Consider the following 21670-nt stretch of genomic DNA (forward strand, 5'->3'; position numbering starts at 1 on the left):
GGAAACTGAAAGCATAGCAAATTGCTGCCCTGTGACAACAGCTTATTCAGGGGGGAAGTGGGATGTGAAAAATCAATCCACAGACTTCAGCCGTTATTAAAAAGAAAAAAAAAGGAAAAAAAAAAAAAGGAAAGCTGAATGCTCTCTTGAAAGTCTTTGAAGTTGCTTACTGGCACTCTTGGGAAAGAACTGCTTTATACAGCCTACATCGGCTGTGGGCCCTGGAAGCTGTGAAGGGATAATTCAAGTACAGCTGACACCTAATGACCAGCTCTACAAGGTTAATTAAAACTCCTTCGTAAGCCCCTTACCGGCAACAGAATTTCTGCAGTGCTTCATCAGATTAAGTTAAAAGCATGTGAAGTGAATAAAAAATGCAAATTTAGAAGATTGCCTTCATTCATACATCAGATGAGATTTGTTCTGTGCTATGTTTTTTAAATCTGAGATGGAATGACAGCAACAGCACAGCAAACTATAGTGGTTTCAACGATACTTTCAGCTGCAATTTGCTGTACTTTTTACACTATGGAGAATTATACAACTTGCTTATAGTTTGTTTCAGATTGTGGTTTGAACTTCACCAAAAATTATGAACAAGAAGGCAGTTAAATCTTAGACACTTATAGATTTCTTCTGGTTCCTGCCACTTTTATAGCCAGGCTATGAAATGTTGAAGTGCTGGTGCTGAGCTTTAATCTTTCTGGGAAGAAATATGAGAAGGTTATGAGAAGAAAATGTAACATGAATTGATTTGCAGGTGGAAGATCTGATTGTCAAGTACAGGAAAAAGAAGAAGATTGTGGCTGGAATCATTATAGAGCCAATACAGTCAGAGGGTGGAGACAACCATGCCTCAGATGACTTCTTTAGAAAGCTCCGAGATATTGCCAGAAAGGTAATCAAGTGTTTCACTGCTCACACAGTGGTAGCTAAATGTGCATCATTTGTTAGCGTCTCCAGGGACCTTCCTCTCCCTGGAATGTCACAAGCCTCTTCATTAGCAGCTGGGCTAGTTACATACATGTATCCATGCAAACAACTCCTGTGGTCAGCACAGCGTTGTCTCTTACACTGGGCACACAGTTGGTGGACTCCTCAATTGTTGAGGGGTTTAAACAATTTTAGAACAGGTGGTTTGGGTAATTTTTGGCTGGCATACTTCTGTTTCTACTCTTGTTGAAGTTAAAAACAAATCAAATTCATGGATAAGTACAAATGTTCCAAGAAAACAAGGACAACGATAGATGCCTTCATAACTGGAACATGGCAGTTATGTATTTAGAAGCACTGGCCTTCAGTAAGACCTACTTCATGCTTTTTGTTCCCCTCAGACATCTATGGGAGAAGCTTTTGTGTGCTCACAGAGAAGAGAATAGGTGAATAATTGTGAAATCCAATGCACAGTGAGTTGAAAGTCTGGTTAGGAAATATCACAGCACTGGTTTTGGGTTGAAGACGAGATTTAAAGCAGTGAAGGCAGAGGAAGGAGAAAATGTAATTGCCTTGTATGCATCTATTCATCGAGGGAGGTATTTTTATTTTGAAAATGCTGACTCCTGTTCTGTGCTTTTCACTTAAATCTCTGCAGCATGGCTGTGCATTCTTGGTGGATGAGGTGCAGACTGGAGGTGGCTGCACAGGAAAATTCTGGGCACACGAGCACTGGGGCCTGGATGATCCAGCTGATGTGGTAACGTTTAGTAAGAAGATGATGACAGGAGGATTTTTCCACAAAGAGGAGTTCAGGCCAAATGCTGTAAGACTTCCAGTGAAACTTTGTGCTAATTGGCAAGATCCTTTATGAGCACCTGACATGTCTGTGGAAGAGGCAAGCTGCAGGTTCAGCTAGATGGAGCTGCTGTCCCAGAGACACTTGCTTACAGGAGACATCTTTACTTTCACTCTGTTAGTCTGATTGCTGCCAGTCACTCACATCACTGATGGGGAAGAGTGGAGAACTGGGTTCAGCCTAATGAACTGCCCTTCGGTACAAAAGGCACCACAAACCAACACCTTTTTCTGCAGGGATTGGCATTTTCAGAGCTTGTATGCAAGTAGTATGAACTCTGTTACCCAGACTTGTTCTTCGTAGTAATACCACTTTAAATGAAAATGAAATGAAAAAAACTAAATTAACAAGAGAAGGTAAAGCTTGAACAGCAAATCCATACAGACAACACTGATTTCAATATAATCTGTAGCCTTGTTCCTGTGACATGACAGAGCAGCAAAGTAAAACATGCTAAATTCATGGCATAAAGTAGTAGCTCTTTCTTTATGCCAGGCAGGCAGCTTAGGGGACTTACTGAGATTAGTGCATGCTTTTTCATATACCATACGTGATCAATGTGCTGGTTTGCTTTCTTTATTATAGTGACTTGCCTGTTAACTTGTTGCACAACTCTCTTTCCATTCTTTCCCAAGCCTTATCGGATTTTTAACACCTGGCTTGGAGATCCATCCAAAAACCTTCTGCTTGCTGAAGTCATTAGGGTTATTAAAAGAGAAGACCTTATAAACAACGCAGCCCATGCAGGAAAAGCACTACTGACTGGCCTACTGGATTTACAGGTAAGCGTTCTTAAGGGTTACTACAGGTAAGAAGGAGGAATTTGCTGATCAGTTAGGGTCTGACCTCATCCAGTTTCAAATACATGGACTGAGGAACTCCAGCTGGGCAGCAGACTATGATGGTAACTTAGTGGTTCAGGGCCTTCAATGTAAGCCTGAGTAAACATGTCCTGTTTTGAACTCAAGTAAACTTTCCTTTAATGACTTAAGAATGCAGTTTTTATATAGCTTAATCCAAAATGAAGGGTGACCTCCAAAATATGTGAAGCTGTGACGCTATGCTTTTGGTTCTAGGAGAAATACAATGTTAAAAAGACACCAATATTTACAGTTGCTGCTAAGCAGTATTGTACGGAGCTGACACCATTCTCAGCAAAGGGCTGGAAGAGCTGGGAGGGAACACAATGAGGGGATATTCCACACCATATGACATCGTGTGGAAGGAATTTTGAAGGGAGTGGGACTTCATCTCTTCCACTGTTTGTGGGACATTGATCAGGGGGTGGTTATGAGATACCCAGGCTGTTCGCAAGCTCCAGTCCACCAGAACAGGAGGCAGCAGGTTTTCTGTGCTGCAGAATGCTTGGCAGAGCCTGCCAGCAGGTGCCCTCAGTGACAGCAGCTGCAGTGCATACATCCTTACCTCTCTCTGCAGGCTCGCTACCCCCATCTTATCAGCAGAGTGAGAGGAAGAGGAACGTTCTGTTCGTTTGACACTCCAAATGATGCAACTAGAAACAAGTTAATTACAATAGCGAGAAACAAAGGTAAGAAACTTTGTGTGTGGATTAAGTCTCAAATGACAAACAGCAGGATATGTGTAATGCTTTGAATTTTTTCTTTTATCTGGTGCATGCATACTAAAATATCCAAAGACAAAAGTGACTTACAAACAAACTCTATGGAGGCTTCTCTGGGAGTAGATGTATCTCCTTAAACGTTTATCTGAACCAGCCAGTTGCACATACATGCACAATTACTGCCTCTTTAGGTCTGATGCTACATAGAGAGACCTATGCAGAGCACTGTTTTTATAACCCCACTTTAATGTTCCTCAGCTGTGAGCAGAGGTGGATCTGGCATGGCTTACTTCTAGAAACACATCAGGAAAATTGTTAACATAACTGTCATACAGGAAAATGCAGGGAGAACTAGGAATTCTATGGAATACCTCAGAACAAAATATACATTGAATTGCCTAAAGCAGGCATGGATGTACAACTACATGCCTCTGTTAGTACAGAACTTCACCCAGCTGTAGGCCAGCCCAGGTTTTAGGAGGGGAACCTCCTAATGATCTGAAGCCTGTCTTTGGGCCCTCGGTTTGCAGCTGTTTTTCCTGTTGCTCACATATCTTGAATGAAGCACATACAGTACATCTAGCCACTGTTAAGACATTGGTATGTTTTGTTTTTGAAAGCCAGCATGGAGAAAAGGTAAGGCATTTCTTTTATGGTGCACCAAGGCTGTGCTTAGAGGCAAGGAAAGCTCAGCTCAGTAGTACAGGTTTGCATGGTCCACAACCCTTTAAAAAATATATACCATGTACTTTAAGTAGTGGAGCACAGCCAGCACTGAGATATTTAACATTTTTGTCATTAAAAATAAAATTGTTTAAAAACAAAAGTGTAAAGAAGCCTGTTAGTTCTGAGATGGAGGCACCTAACCCATGGAGTACTGCAGCTTTCCAGCGGTGGCTTTGAGCGCTGTGCTGCAGGGAGCTTTTCCAGCATCTCAAGTGTTTCACAGAATGGCCTCTGAGTTTCTTCTGAGTTGCTGTGAAGCCCGAGGCCTCTGCGGTACTGGTGATGTGCTTTGTGGCTGTAGTGATTGGGGGGAAGCTTTTACTGACCCTCCTCAGTGAGGTACGACCTGCAGTGACTGGATGTTGGGCAGTGATGACTGAAGGAGCTGTTCTCCTTGCAGGTGTTGTGCTGGGAGGCTGTGGTGACAGATCGATCCGTTTTCGTCCAACGCTGATCTTCAAGGACCACCACGCACATCTCTTCCTGAACATTTTCAGTGACATCTTGGCAAACTTCAAGTAAAAAGCAGTTCTCTCACATGGAACAACTAACTGATTATGAAAGTAGTTTGCATTAATTCATGTCTTCTCCACTTACGAGATAAGTGTAAAGTCATAAACTGAGGTTTGTGTTCTGTCTGTAATCCTGCCCAAGGCAAGCTGCTCCATGCAAAACAGCACAGGCAGAGCACTGGTACTGCTCACCAGCAGGTACCTGCAGCGCCCCTGCGCTGCGCCTGTAGAGGCTGTGGCCCTCCATCTTTGGGCCGTGCAAACTGCAGAGCCCTCCCTACACCTATGGCCCTGACTGCTTGATTTGTCTAAATAGGACCTGGCACAGTCCATCTTCACCGATAATCCCAGCAGTTTTACTTGTGTCCAGAAGCAGCAACAAGTATGGCCTAACACTTAAATGCACATACAAATGCCTGCCATGCAGAAAGAGCCATTCTCTGATGGCAGACAGAATAAAAGGCATTTCAAGGAAAGCTTTGCTTTCCACCACTGCCAAGTACAGTATTTTACAGAATAATTGCCAGCTTTATTCCCCTAAACACTGGTCTGCCATACCACGTGCATCACAGCACTGCTCTACTCAGCCATTAGCCTACAGGTGCGGCTTCAGAGGTGTAATGCACAGCCACGTGTGCAGGGCAGAGCACAACTGAAGCACTCTGTCCTTGCCCTGGAGGTCTAAACTTTTGCCTTCTCTTACAATCAGACCTGTACAGAAAAATGTATACTGAAATGTTTCTGATTTGACAAAGCTTAGAGAATCGTGCAAAGCACATCATTTCCACCTCTGTCAGTGATCTTATAGGATTATTTTCCCATTTGCCCAAAACGCACCGTAACAGCCATTAATTATAGCTATTACAAGTTCTATGTTACTACTTGACTATCTTGTAAAACTACAGCAGAACTGCTTGATCTCAGCCACTGGGTGACATGAGAGCCACTACTGTGTAAACTCACAGTAGCAGTGAGTAGTCCCAACTGCACATTGTAATGCAACGTATTTCTGTCCTAATAGTTTACAGAGGTCTTCTGGAAAGCCACAGAATCAAAAAATGTCAACACTTTGTTGTGTTGTAGTTGTTCTGGACATCTCTTTACTGTGAACTCTTTGCTGTTTGTTTCAGGCTGACTTGAATTAGTTCTGGTACCTTCTTCAGTTTGTTTTCTTGGCTAGCAGGCACCAGGTGTTTTCCTACTGAGTTGAACTTCTTTTATGTTATGCACCAAAAAAGAGGGACCACATTTGACACTGCAGTCGCCCTATTAGCAAGTCTTTAATTCTACAGTAAAGACAGAGCAGTTAAAGGATTTATACATGCTTAAAAGAGCTACCAAACTGTGAAAGGTTTCTTACCTTGCTACATTTTAATCGTGGTTTTCCCATTTTATTTATTGAGTTCTGGTATTGGACAACTCAAGAAAACTCACTTCTGTTAGCTTAAAAATAATGGGATTTCTATGAACCTCTCTGCAGAACCCAGAATTCTGGTACCAGCTGGTCAGAACCTGAGCAGGTTTTTGAACAGGTTGTTGAAATCTGGAGAAGGGTCTGGTGGACTGGTGTTCAACAAAGCCTCACTGTCATCACTGTCCTCATAAGAGTTTTATCACCAAGAGGAAAGTCAAACTGAGAACTGCATTTGACTGCATTCTGGGAACTAGGTAGTTTGACATATCAGTGCAGTAGTTTTAGTGTCCTAGCAAGTCTTGTACTTTTACAGAAGCAAAGGTCCAGTAATTTGAAGTCTTACCACATCTTCACTTTTATGATGAATACTCTAGATGTTTTTATAATTTTTACTGACACTCAGTAACTGTATAATTGTGTACAACATGCCGATGAGATCATGTTAGAGAATACATAGAAAGCACTGCAGCTGAAGCATATGAAGTTAATATTGTTTACAGCATACTGTGGACAGTGCCAAATAAATGTTTAAACCAATACTTAAGTACACTTCATGGTGTAATTAGTAACTGTACACAAATTCGTAACAAAATGACATCTCGTGTAATCAGTATTCTTAAATAAAATATTTATAATTGAACTTCCCCAAGGCTCTTTATTTTACACTTAGCACATGCCTAACTGAATCATTAGTGCATATTAAATATATTCCTGTGAAGAGATGCCTCCACAAATCATACTGTATGCATACAGGCCACCTCTGTCAACTGGTTTTCTGCTGCCATAGTATTTAAGCCAAGGAAGACTTTTATTTTCCCTTTGATATTGCTACACAACTCACTATGAGCCACAATTCAGATGAAGACACCAATTAGGAGACATTCAATGTGAATAAACAGTAGATCAGGGTTAGCCTTTGCGTTCTAACAGCAATTTTACTTACTCAATCTGCTGATCCACTGAGATGGATTTCAATAGGCCTGAGGAATAAACTGAAAAGCACACTCCAGATGTCACTGCTGGTGAAGGTTAGTTGATGTGCTGTCATTCAGGTTGGAAAAGATCTCAAAAGTCATCAAACCCAGCTGTTAACCTAGCACTGCCACTAAACCACATCCCTAAGCGCTGCATCTACACGTCTTCTCAGTACCTCAGCTGTGCACTGGGCTGCCTACTCCAATGCTTCATAACCCTCTCTGCAAGGAGACTTTTTGTAATAGCCAGCTTAAACTTGAGGCTATTTCCTTATCCTGTCATTATTACCTGGGAGAACAGACTGAGCCCTGCCTTGCTAAAGCCTCCTTTGAGGTAACTGCAGAGAGCAATAAAGTCCCCAGGCTTCCTTTCCTCTATGCTCAACAATCCAAGTTCTCTCATCTACTTCTCTGAAGGCTGGCTTGTGCTGCAGACATCTCACAGCCCTGCTGCCCTTCTCTGGACATGCTGCAGGGCCTCCATGTCTTTCTTCTTGTTTGGGGCCCAAAGCTGAACTCAAAGCATGGCCTCACCAGACCCAAGCTCTGACAGATGCTCCCCTGCTCCTGCTGGGCATAGGATGACAGAAGCCAAACCTCACATCAAATGAAGTAACAGCTAGAAAAGCAGTGTAAAGACTTAATTTGCTTTTGGCAATTAAAAAAAATCTTAAGTAAGTGATCAAGTTACATTCTTTCCCAGATTTAAATCCTGATCCTTATTTCTGCTGAGATTTTGGCTTTGGCAAAGGAGGAATCACAGTAACACAGCAGAACACAGCCTCTGCCCTTTACAGACACAGGTGAGGTGATGAGCTCCACTCACACAGGTGGTGTCGTGATCAGCTCCACCAGTTCAACAGAACACAAGCTACACCTGTTACACTTCTCAGCTGTAATTCAACACAGCTTGCAGTTGTCTTACCTTTTCTCTCTTTGTTTTAGGTTGGGGCAGTGGGTGGCTATTTGGCAAGGGTTCTGTAGATGTTAAAACAAGCCCAAATCAGCGCACAGATCAGGCAGTACAGAGCAGCTGGACCACAGCTACACAGTAATCTATGGTGGGGTAAATAAAAGGTTGGTGACTTCAGTCTCAGATAATTTTTTGGCAATATTTACTGTTTTTGCAACTCAACTGTTACAGCAGTGATTAAATGTCTTTCATATATACAACCTAAAAACAACCCCTCCTCCCCCCAACATATATGCAGAGTAGGACAAGTAGTTACAAATTTCAACATAATGATTAAAATCTGAACTGAGAAAGGGCTCCCTGTAATTCATAGCACCACAAATGAGGAATGTTGTGTTTTTCCTTTATTTCAATGGGAAATGAATTAGCACTGAAGGCACCTGTAGGGCTGTCCCAGCCTTCACCCACCCAGACATCAGCTGTGCAGCAGCACACAGCCCTGCGTGCCAAGTTCTGTTTGCACCCACACAGCCACCAGCCCTGTGTACTCAGGAGAGTTGGTCCAAGGAGTGTTTCCTTAACACTGATTTTTATGATTGTCAGGAAGCCTTTTCAGCATTATAACTATTAATTACTTACTGCTCATTAATACATGGGCTAGTATCGCTCTGATATCTAGTATTATTTATCATATGACTGTATGGGACCAGTTTAATTTCAACAAGTTTCCCAGCTAACCTAAACCTTACTACAGTGAATTTGAAATGAGGATGCTCTGACAGTCACTGCATTCACTTTGAAAGATTGTCACATTTACCCTTAACCTCCAATGCAAGCTGAAACAGTGCAGGGCAGCAGCAGCACCTCACTGTCTGTGTGGCTGTGTCCTGCGTGGCACCAGCCGTGGCTGCAGCACTGCACACACTGACTGCATCCAAAAGAAGCTCTCCTGCTCACTGCTCACCCCGTAACCCTGCTGCAACAACACTTACTTACCCAGTGGATTGCTGGTTACTGTTTCTACACTGAGCACACATATGGTCACATGGGAAAAAGACAGAAGTATGTCAGTTGGATAAACTAATTACATGCCATCAAGAATCCACACAAGGAACAGTGCAACAAGCAACATCACCAGCAATCTGTGCCACATCACTGCAGCTCTCCAAATATTTGCATAAACTTCTGTCTGTCCACAATCTGGCCGTATTTAATTGTGAAATATAAGATCTCTGTGCTGTCATAACGCCTGAACTGCAGAAGCAGCTCTCCCCTGGCATCCCCAACCTCATCCAAAGTCATCACCGTCTCCAGGGGACAGCAAATGTCGTTGCGCCTCCCCCAGAACGTCAAGTGGGCCACTCTGACAGTTCTTCCACTTTCACTTAAGTAGATCAAGCCGATAATTCGTCTGAAGAAATAGCTCATCCCGTACAGCATCACTCCAGCAAAGAGCGCGATGCCGGCTGTGTAGAGCAGCACGGCCTGGGGCAGCTGCTGCTGCAGGTGCAGGTAGCAGACGGGCGGCAGCACCAGCAGCGTGGTCGCGGTCTGCAGCAGCTTCAGCCTGGACAGCACGCGGCAGTACTTGATGCCCGGGAACCTGTACACCACGTCGAACCCTTCGCTTTTCCCATCTCCAGCCTTCTGCGGGGCCGCGGCAGCGGGAGCCCAACGGCGCAGGAGCCGAGCCGGCACAAATTGCGTCCCTCGGCCAGGGGGAGCGCCGTGAGACCGCAAACGCACAGACGTCCCGAGCGAGCAGGGCGGGCCGGCAGCCTCCTTCTTCCACGCCGTCCTCCAGGGCTCCCAGCGCAGGAATCTCCCCGGGGACGGCGCCGTGCCGCCGCTCCGGACACGGCACAGCCGGACCTGCGGGCACAGCGAAGCTGATGGCGCCGGCCTCCATCTTTTGTTGGGGGAAGGAAAAGAGCACCGCTGCACGGCGCTTACACGGCACGGAGCGTGGGGCAGCTCGGCGGGGCGGGCGCGGATGGAGCCCTCGGGGCGCCTCTCAGCAGCGCCCTACAGCCGCGAGGATCCGGCGCAGGGAGCCAACCACCCGCCGGGCGCCGCCTCCTCTCTCGGCCCCGGCGCTCCGAGACACGCGGCGTTCCCAACACTGCCCTCCTCCCTTCCCCGCTGAGGCGACCGCCGCGGCCCAAACGAGGACCCCGAGCCGCCCCCCGGGCCGAGCCCCGAGCACGGCAACCGCCCCGCTCACCATCGCCATGGCGCAGCCGTCCAGGAGCGCAGCCACGCCGCCGCCGGGATAACACCGCCCCCTTCCCGGCGGGCACCGCGCGGTCCCGCCGCTCCCAGCCGCTATGGCGCCGCCGCAGCGCGCCGCGCTGTGCCTCTTCGACGTGGACGGGACCCTCACGGCGCCCCGGCAGGCGAGTGGGGGCGGGGGGCGCTCAGGGCTGCGCGCTGCGGCCGGGCTGTGCTGGGCCGAGGGGGGCAGCGCCTGTGCGCGGGGCTGGGCACGGGGCTGTGCGCCTGTTGCAGGCGCGCCCCTGCAACTCCGGGGAAGGCTGACTCCTGTGCGCCGTCTGTCTCATTTTGAACCGTAGAAAATCACGGCGGAAATGGCGGAGTTCTTGCAGAGGTTGCGTCAGAAGGTGAAGGTGGGCGTTGTCGGGGGTTCCGATTTCGAGAAGATCAAGGAGCAGCTCGGCGATGACGGTAAGGGCGGGGCTGCGCGTTGTCCCGCGGGCACGGCGCTGCTCCGGAGACGCGGACCGTGCCGGGCTGTGCAGGGCTGGAAGGTGCGGCCGGGGCTGCGCTGGTTTCACGGAGGAACGCGCAGATCGCGGTCCTGTTTGATGCTTGTGCTGCTGAGGCCCTCCCGTTGGGATCTCACGTGTTTTGTGTCTCTGTGTTTCAACCTACGTAACGCTGAAGGGAACCGCACGTTTAAACACACGGGAAGTTTCTGCTATTGATGTCTTTCTGTTTGGTTGCAGTGGTTGAAAAGTTTGACTACGTGTTTCCAGAGAACGGCCTCGTGGCATACAAAGATGGGAAGTTCTTCAGCAAGCAGGTAAGGCTGAGACTGCCAGGGAAACAGCATCTTCTAACACTGCTTTGTTGGAGCTGCACAGTCCTCTGCAATCACCCTTCTCATTAAGGTCACATTTCCATAGAATCATAGCCAGGCCTGGGTTGAAAAGGACCACAGCGATCATCTCGTCCTGCTGTGTGCAGGGTCACCAGCCATCAGCCCAGGCTGCCCAGAGCCTGTGGCCACGCTCCTGCAGCACCCGTAGAGCTGGCTTTGCATGGCTGATGGGTCTTCAGGTCTAGAACTGTTCCTTGTGACTCCTGTAGCTGCTTTCGATATTGATTCAGAGCATACATTCTCATGTGCCTTGCAAGGCAGAAGATCAGGGAAGGTTCAGGCTGGACATTAGGAAATACTGGTTCTCTGAAAGGGTGATCGGGTGCTGGAATGGGCTGCCCAGAGAGGTGGTGGAGTCACCAACCCTGAAGGTGTTCAAGGCACATTTGGATATTGTATTGAAGGACATGGTTTAGCAAGAACCATTGGTGATGGGTGAATAGTTGGACTGGATGATCCTGTGGGTCTTTTCCAACCTTAGTGATTCTATGATTCTATGATCAGCATTCTACCTGACCATGAACAGCTGGTTCTAGATGCTCCAGTCACCCTCCTTCTTTCAACATGACTAACAGACATGACAGTTTTCAAGATCCTGGCTGCAGCTGCTAACTTGAGCATTGCTTCCCAATTCATTCAGTAACAATCTCTTTATCTTCATGTATGGCTACAACAGATATTAATGCAACTTTTGTTTTCAGTCTCCTGTCTTTTGTGGTTTGCTTTTAGCTCAAATACTTAAAAGGGAGCATCTTAAATGAGAGTTTGATTTCATGGTTTAGAAAAAAAAGTGAGAGCCTTTAGTTAGTATCACCTGTGCATTAATGGAGAGTTGCTTAGTGAAAGGCCATTGCTCTGTGGTAGTAACAACTGATTATCCAGCAGCTGTCTTCTCCATGTAAACTGTTTTGATGTTCTCCAGTTCTGGACATTTGGTTAAATGGGTATTTATTTTGTTTAGAACATTCAGGGTCACCTGGGTGAGGATGTGCTTCAAGATCTTATCAACTACTGCCTGAGTTACATTGCAAAGATTAAACTGCCGAAAAAAAGGTATGTGCATAGATGCATCTCAAGGCACCATCGAGGAGTGTTGAGCATAAATGTGCAAAGCAGACACCTCAAAAAAAAAAAAAAAAAAAAAGCCTTGTGTTTTAGGAGCAGTGCATACAGGAAACAGATCAATCCATGCTTGCAAACACAAGCTGCCAGCTGGAGCAGGTGACGACGATTTAAAAGGTTGAAAAACAACTTTGCAGGACTTGAAATAATCACTGTCATTCGAGGGAAGGAAGCTCAGTTTAGAAGTAGGACTATTTCCTTGATATGTTTGGAATTCAGTAGCATAATGCTTTCCAGACAAGTGAAACATGTATTAAGATGAGTTCTGTGGTGTGTGGGAGTGCACCTCCTAGTCTGTACCATACCATATGTCAGACCAACCAGAAACAGTGCCAAGGTTCACAAGATCTCAAAGTCCACCCAGAAGCAGGCAGAACAGCTGCTAGGGCCTGACAGTCACACTGACAGGATGCTCCAGTCATGCTTTTAAAACCACATCATACACAAACATAAAAGTCCAGAAGACACCTTGGTGTCAGCACTACTTCTTTCTACCCATTTTTTAGATACAAGGGGATGCTGAAGGATACATCTCATTCCCATTGTCTTTAGAATTAAAGAAAGCCTCATTGTTGTATTCAGTATTTTTAACATTGTTTTCTGCGTTGTTAATTCTCTTTCAGGGGGACTTTTATTGAATTCCGAAATGGGATGTTAAACGTGTCCCCCATTGGAAGAAGCTGTAGCCAAGAAGAACGAATTGAGTTCTATGAACTTGATAAGGTGAGTTACAGCTCTTGAAAAATATCCAAGTTCTGGCAGAAGTAGCTACAGCCAGAAATTGCTTTAAAAAAAAAAAAAATCTTCTAAAATGAAATACTGGAAAAGTATGATGCTGATTAGTTTAACTAATTTCTTTCTTCAGACATCAGGAAATAGATACAGTAGTTAGGGTTTTTTGTGTAATAGTTAACGATTACTTGGGTAAGGGGCAGGCTTGGCTCATGTTTCTTTCAACCCCAGTCCAGAGTACTGGATGTCCTCCTACCTGTATGTAAATATTCCTACAGAAACCTGTCATATAGAAAATGATCCTTTTCTGGAGTGCTCTTTAGTATATCCATCCTGCTCAACTACTCCTTTCCAACTCTTTCAAGCCTTTTAAAAGCAGTCCTGGTACTCAGAGCTTTGGATATTTTGGGTTTTTTAGTTATATTTTTATTGCTGAATTAACACAGCGTGTAGCTGATCTCTTATGTTTTGTTTGTTGTTGTTTTGTTTTGTTTTTAAACAGAAGGAGCATATAAGAGAAAAATTTGTAGCTGATTTACGAAGAGAATTTGCAGGAAAAGGCCTCACATTTTCTATAGGTATCAATTTGAAATAATTTCATTTGAAACACCATTTCATTTAAATCAGATTGTATCCTCTCATTGCATGCATATCAACCTCTTCCCTCCCCCCTCCGATTTGGCTTTCATTTGGTACATTTTACCAAAGGCAGCTTCATTTCTTGTCATCAGTTCAGTATATTTTAATGCTACCTGTGACTGATTCTGCTCGTTTTTAAGTTTTCTGACTTTTTTTTTTTTTAATCAAAGAAGTGATGATAATAAGGTGGACTTAATTTTCCACATCCTTTCCCCACTACTATATCACAGTAATTCTTGCCTTTTATTATTTCTCAGTTAAAAAAGCATATGGGTGCCATTATTGCTCTGTGCTAAAACATTAAAGCACAAATGAAAGACTGCTGCAGCTTGCTGTCAATACAATTCTGGCACCTCCTTCAACTCGGAAATGCACCTGTGTATTGGTAAAGTCCACAAATTTGGAACTGAGACAGTTTATCCTACTCTTTGACATTAAAAAAAAGTGCAGATCTAATCTCAATACTGTTGGTAAAAACAGCTGTCCCATTAGGGTGCATTACAAAAGCTGGCTTAGTCCTCTTTCTGTTCTGAAAGACTTATTCACATCAAGACAAGAATGTCCATACGAAGCAACATCATCCACACTGAGGATGAATTCAGTTGAGTCAAACAGTCAAATTGAGATTCAGTGGCATTTGGGAACTTGTAAGATTTTCACATTTGTTCAATGGGTAAAGTCAGAAAATGACTGTAACAAGGTGGAAAGCAGAGCAAAGATAGCACAGTAGCAAGGTCCCAGGTGAGGACTTGCTCAAATACAACAGCCATGGGCACAGAAACAAAGGAAAGCAGCTTCTTACCTTCAAAAGGCCTGAGGTACGCAGGGATCTCCAGTGAGATACCCTCACCTCCACTGCCAGCTCTTAAATGAGGTCTGGGAAGGGATGGATACTGGCTCCAGACCTTCCATTACTCAGTACATACTCTGCACCTGAGCTCCTCTGGGTTGGCCCTGCCTTCCTACCAGGTGCTCAATCACTGGTTCAGGCCATGACTTAGCATTTCTGCTCAATCACAACAACTCATAGCCTATGGAATATTTTCTGTGCTGTTAAGAAGTAGATCCAGGGTCTGACAGCATTTCCTCTACTAAAAGCCATACTCCGTTTTGTTCTTCCTCACTTGTCACAAATATGTTCTTATTATATAACATAGCTTTCCTGGTTCATATCTCTCTTAGGAGGCCAGATAAGCTTTGATGTGTTCCCAGATGGCTGGGACAAGAGGTACTGCTTAGGAATCATTGCAGAAGATGGGTACAAGACTATTTATTTCTTTGGAGATAAGACTATGCCAGTGAGTATATTGTTTTGTGTACGTGTTTCAGGGCTGCTATTTTAAACTGCAAGTACTGTAGGTTCCTGTCAACTGCTTATGCCTGGCAAGAATTGAATTTAGGATAGACATATGTATAAATGAGTTACTATCACTCAGAAATTAACATTAATATAAATAGGGTGTCTGAAACTTCAAATAGATCTTGCCTGCAAATTCTGTTCAGTTATGCTACTTGCTTTGACATTTACAAGAAAGATGCCAGGCGACTGCTGAGTGCTGGCTACTTTCAGGAATTATAATCCTTTCATCACTATCCTCTGACCAGTAACCAGTTCCAAATGTAGGTGGCCCACTGCATGCTCAGGATCACAGTATTGCAGCAATAACCCACCTACCTTAGTAACAAGCCTGCATTTCAGCTTGACAATAGGCAGTTTTAATAGTGTCCTCGTGATCATTTGTTAGCAACATTGTAAGTTGGAGCAAAATGGATATTCTTTTCAGGATTTTCTATACAAGCTCTTTCTCCACCCCAAGACTACAACTGTCCATTAAGTTAAATAAAGTTAAATAAATCCTCTTCTGCTTTTTACCTTTTCTTTTTTCAGGGTGGGAACGATTATGAAATTTTCACAGACTCCAGAACTGAAGGCCACAGCGTTACGTCCCCGCAGGATACAAGAAGAATCTGTGAAGAGCTGTTTTTTAATTAAAAGACCTTCTTTTAGACTTCACATTTACCAAATGGTTATAAGACAGCTTAATAATTCAAATCATCTTCATTCTGTATTGTTTTTGTAACTGGTGATAAATACTCAGTGCTTTGCAGGTGTAAAGGGAAGGGTTTTAACTCAAGAGAACCTTGGTGACTGGTTAATTGAGCAGAGCTCATTTAGGACCATCCTTTCACGGTTTCTATTAGCAGAAGTACGTTTTGGTTAGTTGTGGTTTTGTTCTTTTTATTTGTTTGCTTGTTTTTTTAAAGTCATCAGCCCACATGACTTCATTGTGTCTCTGTGTTTCCCTGTGGAGCATTACTTTGGGAACAGTAATTAATTTCACTTAGAAAACTAGACATTTCTGGCCAGGTTAACCTGCAGAACTTGATTCCTCATGTGTCTGTGGCTTGAAGTCACAGGAGCTACTGGAAAATAAAGGGGTGATAGTTACATTGATGCATTGTTTCAGATACACCTGACAGTATGTTTTGTAAATCTGTGCAGGGAAAAATGAACTTAGTTTTTCATCTTGTTTTTTCTTTCTTTCCCTCTCTTTAAACTAACTAGTAAAACTTATTTGCTAATTAATTACACTGCACTCCCTCCTCATCCCCCCCATTAATCTGCCTGTTGTTGATTTATGGCCTTAAAGTTGGCCTGCAAGGCATTTATGCCTTGTTTTGGCTTTGAAGCTGCTATTTAAAATAAACACTTTGAAGGCTTTTTAAAAACATATGTAAATAACCTTGTGCTGTGAAGACATGAATTTTAAGACACCAGAGTAAAAGATATGTTGTACTATTTATATTTTTTTTCCTGGGGGTGGGAAGGCAGAACTGAGCCTGAAGTCCCTGAGTTTGCTCATGTTTTAGTGCACAGTCAGCAGGTGTGGGGCCTGTCAGCATTGGGAGGGCTGGGCCACCTGATGCTGGTTTCCTCCTCACCACAGCCTGCACTGCCAATGCAGTGTACAGTTGATGGACCCCTGCTTTTTGCAGACTATTTTAAATCTACAGTGGAAAAAAATAGAAACCCAATATTAAAATAACTTGAGTGCAGCAACAAAATACGATTTTGTCACTTATTACACTATTCCTGGTAAGAATATGGTAGGTGAGATTTTTTTAGTGCTACAATAAATGATACAGGTTTCTACTAAAATTCACATTGAAGCATGGCAATCAGAGTAACTTAATACTACTACTCCTACCTGGCATTTGGAAATTAATCTCTTCTGGGAATGGTTTAGTTTGGAAAAAGACAAGAAAAATTCTAACAGTCTGTCATTTTGGCAAATAAATTATTTTAAGCAGCTCTGTTGTGTGTTTCCTGTATGCACATCGAAGTCACTTAATTTAATGCTTCCCATTTCAGGTTTGCATGATTGCTAACAGCTTAAAAAGAAAAAAAAGAAAAACATTAAGTTCAGAGGGCTTGCAAAAGAGGTGGTGGGTGCTCTGATGCTCTCATCGAAAAGTTCTAGCCTAATCCACTTCTCATATGCACACTTCCATAATGTAATTCAGCCTCAACCATTTTAATGAAAGCAGATGCTGGACCAGACGCATTAGTATTACGAGAAATGTCTCTAAAGAGAACCACAGCCTAATAGCTGCTGCTTTGTATGTACACAAACATGATGCAGCTACTTATTGCATTACTTCACAGTTGTTTCCTGTTTGCAAAAACCTATGCAAAACACCCTGCGAAGGACCAAAACCAGGTTTGTTGCACTAGCAACCACTGCCAATAGGTCATCATCTGCCTCTCATGCCACCAGACGAGAAGCAAACTGAGAGAAAGAGCCCCTGAAGCCTGGCTGAAGCTTTCCTGCAGGAGTTTTGAATGCTGAGTGCTCTATCTTGGGAGCCCTTTCTGCAATGCCTTGGTCTCCCAGTCGGCTGGTACAGCCAGGCTGTCCTCCCTGTTCCCCCCAGTGTAGGTTAACATGAACAGCTAGTACTGAATACTACATAATGAAAATAATGTCTTTATAGAAATATAAAATCTTGTACACTAATTGATCATACCACTAGAAAACATGGTAAATTACTTTCTACTACTTCTGATAGCGCATATCATCTTAACAGCATGCATATGCAGATACCTGCAGTCTCCTCTGTTTAAAGAACTTCAACACAGATTACATAGAGATCAGACTGAAGACATATTACAGCATTATAACAGCTGCATTTATTGTAAAGAAAGCAATATGCAATACTCCACAAGCTAGATAGTGTTAAACCTGCCATTACTCAGTCATGGTTAAAAACAAAAAGCTGCTGCAGGCTGGTCATTACAGCACACTATAGTGTAATACAGCTTAAAGTAAAACAAGCCATCACAGCACTTACTGACCTTCATACAGCTGAGCTCCCCCCAGGTCAGACCTTGGAACAGATCTCTGCTGTGAGAGTCCTGAGACATTTCATGACAGCGAGTGCCTCTTGGAAAAACTGCAAACAGGCAACTGAAGTTACAGCGCGTCACGGAGCTAACAGGAGAGTATCGTGCAATCTTTTTCTATTTTTATTCTTTTTTATGTGCAAAGTCAATAAAAATCCACTGTTAGGAAAGAAAAGAGGAAAAAATGGAAGGCAAACGGGAGCAGCATAGTCACATTACTTCAGCTATATGCAACCTCGCAGGCAGAGAAGAGAGCTGGGGCAAGGGTGGCCAGAGCACATCCTATCAAGAAAGTCTTCTAAAAAACACAGCTGCAGAATCTACTCCACCCAGAGGCAAGTCTACTAAGTAACTCTCACAGTACTCCAGCATACAGTGAGCTCAACAGCACCTAACTTGCTTTTCAGAAGTTATTTCGCCTGCCTGCCAGTGAAACACCACAGCAGACATTTATCAGCTATATGCAGTCAAGAAGGTAGTCTCAATTCAGACACAGCCAGAAGCTTTGAAGCTACTCTACAGCTTTCTAGCACTTACCTTGAAGCAACTTTTAATTTTTTTTTTTTTTTAAAGTAATACTGGCCTATAAAATCTGTTGCTAATCAACCATCAAGGCACCAAAGTAAATTCATGAACAATCCAGGCTTTTTTTTTTTTTTTTTTTTTTAAGAAAAAACACACAATATTCCACACATACGCAGACATGTTTGCAAATGCTGCACCTGAAGGCCATCAGAGCATAACCACCAGATGGAGATTTTCCACTGTGCAGCAGTTTGTGATCTTTCTTCCACAAGGAAAACAAATTGCAGCACGAAGCAGCTTGCTCACTCTCATGTCAAGGCAGTGAGGCACTGCTACCAGCAATAAGTGCACTCCAACACCTGCAGAAGCACAGCTCAAGGGACCACAGTGACCGTGCACCCATGGGGCCTTGCACCTGTGCATCTGCTATAGCTGGCTGTGCTGCAAGGGCTCTCCTTCAAGGCTCCCCGAGTCCCCTGAGGGACTGGATAAAATAAAATAAAGGGAAAAAAAAATCCAACCCCTCAAAGCACACAAACTACATCTCTTTAAAATACATTTTTGTAAACACATTAATAGAGACATGATTTTTTTCATTTCATTAGCATCTGGATTGCCTTTTTTTTCTCCTTTGTTAAATCAGGCCTACTGTAAAAAATGGTAATTTTGGCCTACTTCTGCTTTTATTGACAATGCAATATTTCCTCCCGCACCATTCGCAGACTATTCTTAGGTCAGGTTCCCTGATGGCAGGCGCTGAGCAGTGACCCACGCAGACAGCATCCCCTGGGCAACTTCAGGAGCTGATGACATGTCCCGACCAGGTCTCGTGCTTGGTGCCTGGGGCCAGGTGGGTAATGACCACCTCCACGGCCTGAAGCTTCTCGTTCTTTGGAGGGATGGTGCACACCTTGTAGGTGACCTCGTCCCCTGACACAGGAACGTACTCGCCCTCGATGCTGTGGAAAGGAAGTTTCAGATCATCATAAATCACATTCTTGCTTTAGTCTAATTTTTTATCATAACAAATATATGTAGAAGGAAATTTGGGGTGGTCTTTTGTTCAAAACAAAAAAAAAAACCCACCACCGCATCAGTAGCCAAAGCTGAGGTCGATTTGAAATGTCTCACAGCAAAATCCCATGAGATCACTATAAACAACACTAGCCTAGAACAGAGAAACCTTTATCTAAACCTCTAAAATGACTTGAAGTCAGCTGAGCCCAACATAGGACAGCACTGCTGCGATCCCTGCACCTTCCCCCACGTTCCTAAAGCCTCTTCCCCGCCGGTGCACTAGATGGCAGGGCTGACACTGCTTGCTACTTCGTTTTGGAACTTCTTGGATTGTGCAGCTATATTCACTGATTTATCTTTAAGTGACTCCACCATAACATTCAGTTTGTCCGTGGTATTTAAAATATTTAGGAAAAAAAAAAAACCCTTCAAGTAATATACAGTGTCAGGAGCTTTAAAATCACTTGCTATGGGGAAAAAAGTGGAGAAAAACAAACAGTGGTTCTGATGTGTTACAGCAACGCAGCTCTCCTCCAGCACCTGACTCCCACAAGTCACACACTCACTTCTACCTGCCCACTACCAGCGATGCTGGGCGATGCTGGAGGACTCCCACCCCGCAGCTGTGACTGTGATATGACTGTGAGTCTTATCTGGGAATAGTGGGAAAGCAATAATGGCTGGCACCTTTTGACCAGAGTGATGTACTGATGAGACAGAGCTGCCAAGAGTAATGGCCTTCCTCACCTCACGTTCAAGGTCAAAGCTTTTTAATAAAAAATCTCAGCATGTGCCAGTGAAGACGTGCAGAGATGCCTTCTGAACCACATTTTCCTCATTCTTTGACAGGATGTTACTTCACAAGCCCACGCTGGGGACTCCCTTTTCCTTGACTATTCAAGCTTTCGATTTCTTTTTGTTCAGATATTTTTCAGTGGATACAATTTGCAGTGAGAGCAGGACAGAAGAACAGATACACACTAATTATAAAATCTACCAGATGCCTGATTTGCATGATTTGCTCACGTACTTTTTTAGAGAGTTCAGAGGGAGGGAACAAAAGTCTTTTCCGGACAGTTGTGCTTGTTTTGCCTTCACTGACAGCATGCTCACACCACCCAGGAATTTCACCTTACAAATGCACTGCAGGAACCTAAGACTTCAGCAGTGCCTTTCACGTCCTCTCTTTATTGTTAATATTCTTGCTATTACAGGAAAGACAGACAGGACTAATAAGAGACAAATATACTGTCACTTGCTGCCAGTTGCAACTTCACATCAGATTTTGCTTCTTCCCTTAGTTCTGTAAAACTAAGTAAAACACTTCATCACTTGCATTGCCTTTCTCCCATTCTTCCTACTTCTGAGCTGCTTCAGCTTCTGCTCCCTTGACTCATGCATCAGAACCACTGCTGGAGAGCTGGTGTTGGCAGGCTGCAGCTGAGCAGAAGCAGCTTGCAACACAGGGCAGGCTGGCACGTACAGTGGAAGCTAATTATCTTCTCACATGGGAAGTTGAGGAAAAGAAATAAACTTTATTCTTCACTGACTGATCCTATCAAGGCAATATTGAAAATGCTCCCATATCTAAATACAGATCTACAGTCTGTTACAAGGAGTTAAAGGCATTCCTGTCACTTGAAACATATTCTTTAGACCCTATCTGCCATACACCAGACCCAAGAGGGAATGTCCTAAGATGAACTCTTCAGGGTGGTGCCTGGGAAAGTGGCAGTAAATTGCAAGCAGAAAAAAATATTTACAGAAAAGCCAAGCAAAATCCTTCTTGATCAGTCCTGACAGCCTTTCCTCCCCATACACACTGATCCTACTGACCTTTACTTACCTCCGAAGTCCCCAGATGACCTGTCATCAGCACAGTCCTGTATCATACTGCAAGGACTGCATTGGGGTCCCCACCTCCAGACTCTTGCTATGGCAGTCTTCTTCAGTTACTGCCTTTATTTATAGCCCTCAATTCCTCTAACAGGTTTGAGATTTCCCTGTGTGTAAAAAGTTTGCACATCCAGTATTTACAGTCCTCTGGGGAGCAGAGATTCACCTGATTCTGATAAAGCAACACCCTTGTTGTCACATGGCCCTTGTATATGCTTTCTCAAGTACTGACCACTGCAAATGAGAAAAAAAACCAGCAAAGCACAGTCTGTACACCAGAACAAGACATATGTGCATTCC

At 43.9% G+C, this 21670-nt stretch overlaps 4 protein-coding genes across 9 annotated transcripts in view; 2 read left to right on the top strand and 2 right to left on the bottom strand.

The window, feature by feature from the left end:
• ABAT (4-aminobutyrate aminotransferase) overlaps nt 1–6664 on the top strand; it is a 40827-nt gene extending 34163 nt beyond the window's left edge. For all 3 annotated transcript variants that reach the window (XM_031606982.2, XM_090151606.1, XM_090151605.1), the window contains exons 12-16: nt 761–898; nt 1592–1759; nt 2428–2574; nt 3230–3341; nt 4501–6664. In XM_031606982.2, coding sequence (XP_031462842.1) covers nt 761–898; nt 1592–1759; nt 2428–2574; nt 3230–3341; nt 4501–4622 — 687 coding nt within the window. In that variant the 3' untranslated portion in view covers nt 4623–6664. The remainder of the gene's footprint in view (nt 1–760; nt 899–1591; nt 1760–2427; nt 2575–3229; nt 3342–4500) is intronic.
• Nucleotides 6665–6751: 87 nt separating this feature from the next.
• On the bottom strand, nt 6752–10228 carry TMEM186 (transmembrane protein 186). Its single transcript, XM_031606984.2, has 2 exons — nt 10138–10228; nt 6752–9785 (listed from the first exon to the last, which is right to left on the bottom strand). The coding sequence occupies exons 1-2, from the start codon at nt 10144–10146 to the stop codon at nt 9066–9068; spliced, it is 729 nt and encodes a 242-aa protein (XP_031462844.2). The 5' UTR covers nt 10147–10228; the 3' UTR covers nt 6752–9065.
• Nucleotides 10209–16838, top strand: PMM2 (phosphomannomutase 2). Its single transcript, XM_031606983.2, has 8 exons — nt 10209–10309; nt 10487–10598; nt 10880–10956; nt 11996–12087; nt 12780–12879; nt 13391–13466; nt 14710–14825; nt 15416–16838. Exons 1-8 carry the CDS (start codon nt 10241–10243, stop codon nt 15518–15520), a joined length of 747 nt encoding a protein of 248 aa, XP_031462843.1. The 5' UTR covers nt 10209–10240; the 3' UTR covers nt 15521–16838.
• A 1204-nt stretch (nt 16839–18042) lies between these two features.
• CARHSP1 (calcium regulated heat stable protein 1) overlaps nt 18043–21670 on the bottom strand; it is a 29069-nt gene continuing 25441 nt past the window's right edge. For all 4 annotated transcript variants that reach the window (XM_090151613.1, XM_031606918.2, XM_090151611.1 and 1 more), the window contains exon 4: nt 18043–19416. In XM_090151613.1, the coding sequence (XP_090007739.1) occupies nt 19254–19416 (163 nt within the window). In that variant the 3' untranslated portion in view covers nt 18043–19253. The remainder of the gene's footprint in view (nt 19417–21670) is intronic.

The sequence above is a fragment of the Phasianus colchicus genome, chromosome 16 (assembly GCF_987193195.1).
Source record: "Phasianus colchicus chromosome 16, bPhaCol1.hap1.1, whole genome shotgun sequence".
Taxonomy (NCBI): domain Eukaryota; kingdom Metazoa; phylum Chordata; class Aves; order Galliformes; family Phasianidae; genus Phasianus; species Phasianus colchicus.